The 7,354-nt window shown below is 51.3% G+C and overlaps 1 protein-coding gene across 1 annotated transcript; it reads right to left on the bottom strand.

The window, feature by feature from the left end:
- Window positions 1-2,469: 2,469 nt before the first annotated feature.
- IZUMO1R (IZUMO1 receptor, JUNO) lies at window positions 2,470-5,963 on the bottom strand. The gene is made up of 5 exons (XM_012926924.2): window positions 5,902-5,963; window positions 4,337-4,486; window positions 3,512-3,700; window positions 2,934-3,069; window positions 2,470-2,813 (listed from the first exon to the last, which is right to left on the bottom strand). Exons 2-5 carry the CDS (start codon window positions 4,472-4,474, stop codon window positions 2,545-2,547), a joined length of 732 nt encoding a protein of 243 aa, XP_012782378.1. The 5' UTR covers window positions 4,475-4,486; window positions 5,902-5,963; the 3' UTR covers window positions 2,470-2,544.
- Window positions 5,964-7,354: the final 1,391 nt, after the last annotated feature.

The raw sequence follows: 7,354 nt of genomic DNA, 5'->3' as shown, positions 1-7,354 counted from the left end.
GGGAATCATTACACACACCTGTGACATTTCAGCATCATCCAAAATTTTCTATAGTGTTTTAGAAGCAATTTTATCCAAGGGCTTCTGCTTTGGGGGTTAAAGTTGGCTTGTCTGAACTCTCATTTGCCCCCATGAGTCCACACAGCCTCTGAGAGGTTCTACCTGGAAGATCAGCCCCTTCTCTTATTGAGGCTGTCTCTTCCATGCTCCATGCTCACTGCATTCCCTGAATGCTCACTGAGACCCTCTTCCTTCTGGCCAGCGAGGGCCCATACCTCATTAACCTCTTCCAACTAAGTCTTGAGTGATGAAGAACACTGACCAGACCATGTATAGCAGAAGTTCAGCTATTACAGCCCCAAAGACAGCCTGTTATCTTCATGTCAGTTCTGTGGAAAATCAGGACCTTGGTCTCTGCAAACTTTCTCTCCAGCGCAGGCAAACAACCTCTATGACAATTAGCTCCGAATAGCCAGGACTTGATAAATAGCTTCTAAATCTCCTAATTTTTGGAAGATTTTGCTTATTTGAAAGGTAGGATTAGAGGGCAAGAGAGAAATCTTCCATTTGTTGGTTCACAAATGGCTGCGATGGCTGGAGCTCAGTCAATCCAAGACAAAGCCCCTCACATAGTTAGCGATAAGCCATGTCCTTGAGCCTCCCAGGGTGTGCATTAGCAGGAAGTTGGAGTTACGAGTGGAGCCAAGATTTGAACCAAGCACTTTGATGTGGGATGCAGGCATTTCAAGCAGCATCTTAACTCTAGGCCAAATGCCCACCCCTACATTTTTTTCCCCTACATACTTAAAAATAGTAAAAAAAAAAAAATTAAGTTGTCTTGCTATCAAACATGGTACCTCAGACACCTTGTAGAGTTTTCACTTCTTAGAGATTTTACATCCAGTGTTTTTGAAGCCAGACTTAAGAACAATGGAAAAGCGGTGATTCCTTGGGATTGCAGGTACTCTGTAATTAGCTGGAGCCTTACCATTTGCAAAGCCATCTCAGTACCCATCCTCTCTCCCACAGCTTCATTCTCACTGCTGCTGCTGTCCTTCTCCAACCCAGACCCTGAGCACGACGTTATGTTCTTCAATTTTGTGACCATAATGCCTACCTGTGACTACGTACTGGATGAGCATGTGCAAGGCAGGTTAAGTTTGATTGATAAGCAGAGCTGGCTGGTATCAGTCAAGAATGAGCAGTTGTTAGAAAAGACAGCCAACTCAAGCAGAGCTGCACTATACCTCTCTTTTTGCTAAAGGAAATGGTATGGGGGAAGGCTCTCTCCAATACTGGGAAGCTGTCAGGCTTTAGTCTCTGGGAGCTTAGTGGGCAGGTTGACTGTCAGTCCCATGCAGGGACATACACTTTGCCCCTTCCCCACTTTACGGAGAGAAGCAGAGACAGATCTTCCTTCTGCCGATTCACTCCCCAAGTGTCTGCAACAGCTGGTGGTGAGCTGATCCAAAGCCAGGAGCCAGAAATTTCCTCTGGGTTTCCTATGCAAATGCAGGATCCCAAGGCTGTGAGCCATCCTCTGTTTTTCCAGGCCACACGCAGGGAGCTGTATGGGAAATGGAGCAGCCAGAACATGAACCGGTGCTACATGGGATCCCAGGTATGCAAGGTGAGCACTTTAGCCACAACCTATTCATGTTGGGCCTATTTTTGCCTTTGAATGCACTGTCACCTGGTTCAAACGTTTCATCTCTCTCAGCAGAGAAATGAGATATTCTTATATGAAAGTCAAGGAGTCACCAAAAGTCACTTAGAAAATAAGGCCAGATTAGAACTCGGGTTTCCAAAATTTCAGCTCAGTGTGTGTAAAAAGAAGGGGTTAAAAAAAAAAAAAAAGGCAAACCTGAAAGCAGGTGAGGTATCTGCCTCAATTTTGGTATCCAATAAACCATGGTCTCAGTGGCTCTTTCCCTGGCCCTCGTTGAGTTTCTTATATGGTACATCAGTTACTGAAAATCAGAAGTGTTGAAATGACTCCCATCAGACAAATGCTTGTGGCAGGTATTGGGAAGTTCATCATGCTTAGCTAAGTTAGCATCCAAGTTGGAGACTAGTGCAGCAAGCCACCGGTTCCCTCTGTGCATCTCCTACTGAACTAAGATGCAGTGGGTCACACAGGCAGGACATGACAAATGCTGTTTTATTGTAGGTATCACCACAGAACAGGAGGTCACCACTGGCCCCGTCCCCATAACCCCGGAAGTGGAAGGAGGAGGGTACACCCTGGCCCAAGAAGGTCCTGGAATCCATCACAGCCCCTCTCCTCCAAGGCAGAGGAGGGGCTGGGTCTCCACTGCCTTGGCATCCACTGCCTCCAGCTGCCTCCCAGGCCAGCCATGCAGGGCAGGACAGGAACCTCAAACCCCATGTCTAGGGCTCCTGCTGCAGCCACTTCAGCTTCAATAGCCGCCCTTCCCCCGCCCCACCCAATCCCAGCCTGTTCTTTTTTTCAGGAAAGAGCTTCAGCAAGGAGGCAGGCACAGTGTGGTCCATTGCTGGTGGGAGCATGGATGTGTGGGGCTCTTAGGGAAGGAACGGCAGGAACACGGAGAAGCCCACAAGGGTGGAGGGGAGCTTCCAAGCTGGGGCAGGACTGGCGAAGAGGCGGGCAACTGCCACGTTGGGGTTGGCCTGTGTGGGCTCAAACCACTTTTGAAGACACCGACCACTGCCCTGGTGCTCTGTGCTCGCCTTGAAGGTGTTATTCCAAATCTTCTCACACAGATCAGCTGGGGTGGGGAAGTAGTGGGGGAATGGGCGGCAGGGGGCCTCTGCTGGGCAGCGGTTCCTCCCTGTGGAGGAGATAGCAAGGGTGGGCAACTTAGCTCCTACTCTCTCAGCCCCTTTCCCCCACATCCTCCACCCTGGGGGGAGCACAAGGAGTTTTGCACCTGCTGTTCCCTGCCACTCACCCCGACTCCAGTCCCAGCCATCATGCCAGTTAGACTTGCAAGTGTAGGATGTGCGGCAGTCTTCCCACCACTGCTCACAGTCCTCGTGACATAATGGCACACCCACAGCTCGCTGTCCTGGCCCATTGGGGCCCACCTGGGTGTGGCACAGTCAGAGACAAGAACATTACACACGGCATTGAAGGCTACTCATAGCTAATATTATTTGGGTCAGGTGCTATCTGTATATTCTCTATGTAAAATACGAGCAATTAAAGAAAAATGAGACAATGACATTAAGTAATGAAGTAGATTGTCCCAAACTATGCAGCTAGGAGTTACGGGGACAGGATTCGAACTTGGGTCCATGTAATACCACAAAACCTCTCTTGGTGAGAGTCCTTCACCCTATTCTTCTCATGGGGCCAGCCTCGCTCCTATAGTTCACCAGGACTGCAGGTGGCTTCCTCCCCATCCCTGCACTTGTCCACATTGGGGTTAGCTTTTCCCGTTTCTACAAACATCCTGACGTTGCCAGTGTTAAGATTGGATAGAAGCTCAGACTGTTTGTAATGGAGCTCTGTCTCCCATCCACCCACCAGCTGGATCCATGGTCCCAGATTTGGGGAGCATTCGTAAAAGCAGATGGCTTGAATGAAATGCTTATGACACTCTGGAGTCAACAATCCGCAGTGAAAAAAGCTGAAGTTGTAGAGTGGGGACACATCCAGGTGGGCTTCCCAGCTTGTGGTGGCTGTGCAGCAGGCATTGTCCTTCCAGGGCTCGCACTGAAAGCAGGGGAAGAAGTAAAAGACACGGGAAGGAAGAGGCTTGGGCTGGTGAGTGTCTGGGCAGAAGCATGACAGGAAAACATCCCATAGAAGATCTGGCAAATGGGCTGCCATCGGGTCAGCAGTGCCCTGGAGAGGATGACCCCTGGTCAGCTGTCAAGCCACAGGGTAGCATCACCATTCACTGCCCCCAGTGTCAAGGTCCTCTAGGGACACTGCTCCTGGGAGGCAACAGAGGCCTTGGAGGGGGCGTAGAGCAGGTAGAGGAAGAAGCCTCAGGAGAAACTGGGGTTACCTGAGGTGGAAGGGACTCAGACTTAAGCAGCAGTACCGCTTCTCCCACAGTCACACGGAAAGCCTGTAAAAGCTCTGGGTGGGATTGGTAGGAAGGCTTATTTGAACCTCTGTCCAACCTGCATGGGTCTTTGGGGTCACCACAGCAGATGGGACACAGATGGTCTCATGTAAAACTAAGGTCTCCACAAGGCATAATAGTCCCCTTTTGCTGCCTTTGTTCAAATCCCAGCCCAAGGAATCAGATGATCCAGGTTGATGGAATCCAGAGACCATCTTGGTATCTATGTCCCTTCACTGGCCTCCCAAAGCCCACCCTACCCTCGGGCCCTAGCGCACCTCCACATAGAGCTCATCCTCAGGACCTGGCTCCCTCTTGTGGTGTTTGGCATTCATGCAGATGTTGAGCAGCTTGTCCCCAGCCCAGGTAGGCAGGGCCATCCACAACCCAAGCAGGAGCCACCACCACTGCTGCATGGCTGAGATCTGCTGTGGAGAGAGACCCACGCTGCTCAGGCAATGGAGGGGACACCTTACCCCACTGCCTCCATCATAGCAGACACTGGACAAGCAGTGTGGACTCTGAGGCTCCCACAGTGGTGGCAGTACTCCAGTTGCTCCTGGGACCTCCTGTCTAAGACACATCACAGACCGTCAGAGCAGCAGACATCCCCAACTCCAGCCAGTGGAGCAATACAGAGACTTAAGTCCAGGGATGGGGAGAGACCAGCTTTTAGGTCAGGGCCAGAATAGGATGGCTGACTCTTCTCCAAGGGAATGTTTCCTAGTCCTTCTTCCATGGGAGGGAAACATTTTCTTTCCAGTCCTTCTTCCAAGGAAAGGAAACTTTCTTCCTCCCCTTCTCCCTCCCTCTCTCAAGATTTGTTTATTTGAAAGGGTTACATAGAGAGGGAAAGGCCTCAAGATGAAGCTACAATGGCCAGAGTTGGGCAAAGCTGAAGCCAGGAGCCAAAATGCTTCCTCCAGATCTCCCACATGGGTAGCAAGGGCCCAAGCACTTGAGACATCTTCCTCTGCTTTTCCCAGGCAATTATGAGGGAGCTGGATTGTAAATCAAGCAGTTGAGACATGAACCACTGCCCATGTGGCAGCTCAATCACAAAGTCACAACACCGGTTCCAGGGAGTAGCCTTTCAACTCAGTAACATTTGGATTGGGAATTTGGAGCTTTGACCCTGGCTCACAGAAACCCAAGAGCTAGCTGAGGAGCTGTACAAGTGCTCAGTACTCAGATTCTCCATAGAACCAAAGGGCCTGCTTGACTCCAGGCGTGTGTGTGGCTAGGGCTGTGCTTACCTGCCCGAGAATAGTAGCTGTTTCTACCAACCTCAACCCGTTCAAACGTATTTGAACAAAGGCAGAAACTGTGACCTTGCTGACTTGTCAGAGCATGGAGGCTTGCACAGGCAGGAGTGAAACCCACCCTGGGCACAGCCATGAGGCAGGTGGTCTTCCCCTGGGGGTTTGCTGAGCCTTAGATCCCAGCCCTGTTTTGGGTAGTAATGAAAACAGAGTGGTAGAAAGAGATGCCTCCTGCTCCCCCATCCCCCAAAAAAGCCGACGAGCTCCTTGCCTCATGCCCCCCAACCCTTTGGGAAACAGGATGCTCCCCTACCCAGCAGCCCATGGCGTGGGAGGAGCTTGCCCTGGACTGTCACAGTGAAACTAAGACCTTGTAGCCTTTCCCAAGTGTAGAGCTACAGATACCCTGGAAATGGAGGCCCCATCAGAACCTAGCTTTCCCAAGCCTGTCCCAGAGGTTGCTCTTCTGGCAGTGCCACTTTCAAGGGGACGCTTGGAAGCCACTGAGCAGTTGGAACACAACAGGTGTGGTGGAGGGAAGAGGAAATATGCTGCGCTGCCAGCATGCCCGTCATACTCACTTTCAGAGCAGGAGCCTGCAGGAACCGTCTCCCCAGCCAGGCTGTTGGTGAGGCCCAGAGTGCACCACAGCCCACTCATTTATTACCTAGTCCTGCCTCTACAAGGTGCAGGTGTGGGAGCAGGTGCAACACGCAGGTGGCTGTGGTTAAACAAGGCCCATCTGCCTTGTTCTGGTGCGCTCCCAGAGACCCGGCTTCCTGAGACACAGAGGCCCCGTGTTGGGTAAGATCCAGGCTGCTTGGGTCAGTCAGTGCTGGCCACCAGCTGGGTGACCCTGTGAGGAATTCCCCCAGACTCTGTGGGAAGACACCCCAGTTTCTATCTGCGGAGGAAAGTTGTCATGACAGGATTTATGGGAAAGAAGAGATTCAACGGGAAGTTCATTAGAGGACTTGGAGTGTTCGCCGGTGCAGAGTAAGTCTTGAGGGTTTTAACTCTTGTTCTCTTATCTTTTCAAGGCCTTTCCGTGTCTGTGGTTTGGGACATGGTGCCCTTTCTGCCCACACAATTTGAATTTCCTGCTGGAGAGTGGACACACTGCAGGGCTAAAGTGTGACTGGGAGTTCCATGGGTGCTCAAAGCCACAGTAAACCCCAGAAATGTCCTGCCCCTCAACCCACAGGATAGCCTTGCTCAGCACGCAGGGACGGTGCTCCTGGGAGGCAGTCTGTAGGGGTCAAGTTCATCACAAGGTCGTTTTCTGCCAAGGAGGGGCCAGCTGGGAAACCTGCACAGCACTGTTTGGAGAGTCCCAGCAAGGAGAGCGATGTTGGAAATGGAGCCCATTTTTTAGTTCCTTCCTCCCAGGTTCTGTCTCCAAAGGAGAAATAGCAGAAGTAGCTGATTTGTTAGGGAGAGAGAGAAAACAAAACACTTGAGAACATTTTTAATTAAAGCAAATAGAGTACTTGCAGTGTTTTTCAGACACACAGCTGATGTGCAAAGCGAGTATTAATCACATTTTAAAGTTAATGTCTTCATGTTAGGTTTTAAACGCGTGTCATTCTCCACACTTGAAAAATCATCAGTATTGAGCGCTAATGAGGGTTCAGGCCTCTGAGGGCCACTGCACTGCCCCAGTCAAGCCCCATGATGTGGTAGCTGTGGGGATCCAGAGAGTAGCAGAGCTGGGGGCCTGAGCTCCGTATAGGTGACCCCACACCTGCTGCGTGACAGGCAGATGACGGGGAGACCTCACAGGGCTGAAGGGCAGTGTCTGCCTTGGTCTTGGGTGAAGCCAGGTTTTGAAAGTCAAATGCCTGGGTCAGCTCATGCGTGCTGGGAGGCATGCGCTGCTGACCCTGGGGAACAGTGCCAGGTACCGCCCCTGTCTGCACATTGCTGCTTGAGGAGCCCTGCAGTCCCCCCTCTTAAACACCAAATGGTAGCAGCATCTCCAGCGGAAGGATCCCCCTTGTGTCCTGTTCCCTTCTCCCCAGACATTCTGGAAAC

This window comes from Ochotona princeps, chromosome 4, assembly GCF_030435755.1.
Source record: "Ochotona princeps isolate mOchPri1 chromosome 4, mOchPri1.hap1, whole genome shotgun sequence".
Taxonomy (NCBI): domain Eukaryota; kingdom Metazoa; phylum Chordata; class Mammalia; order Lagomorpha; family Ochotonidae; genus Ochotona; species Ochotona princeps.
This window is presented reverse-complemented; position numbering and strand designations above follow the sequence as displayed.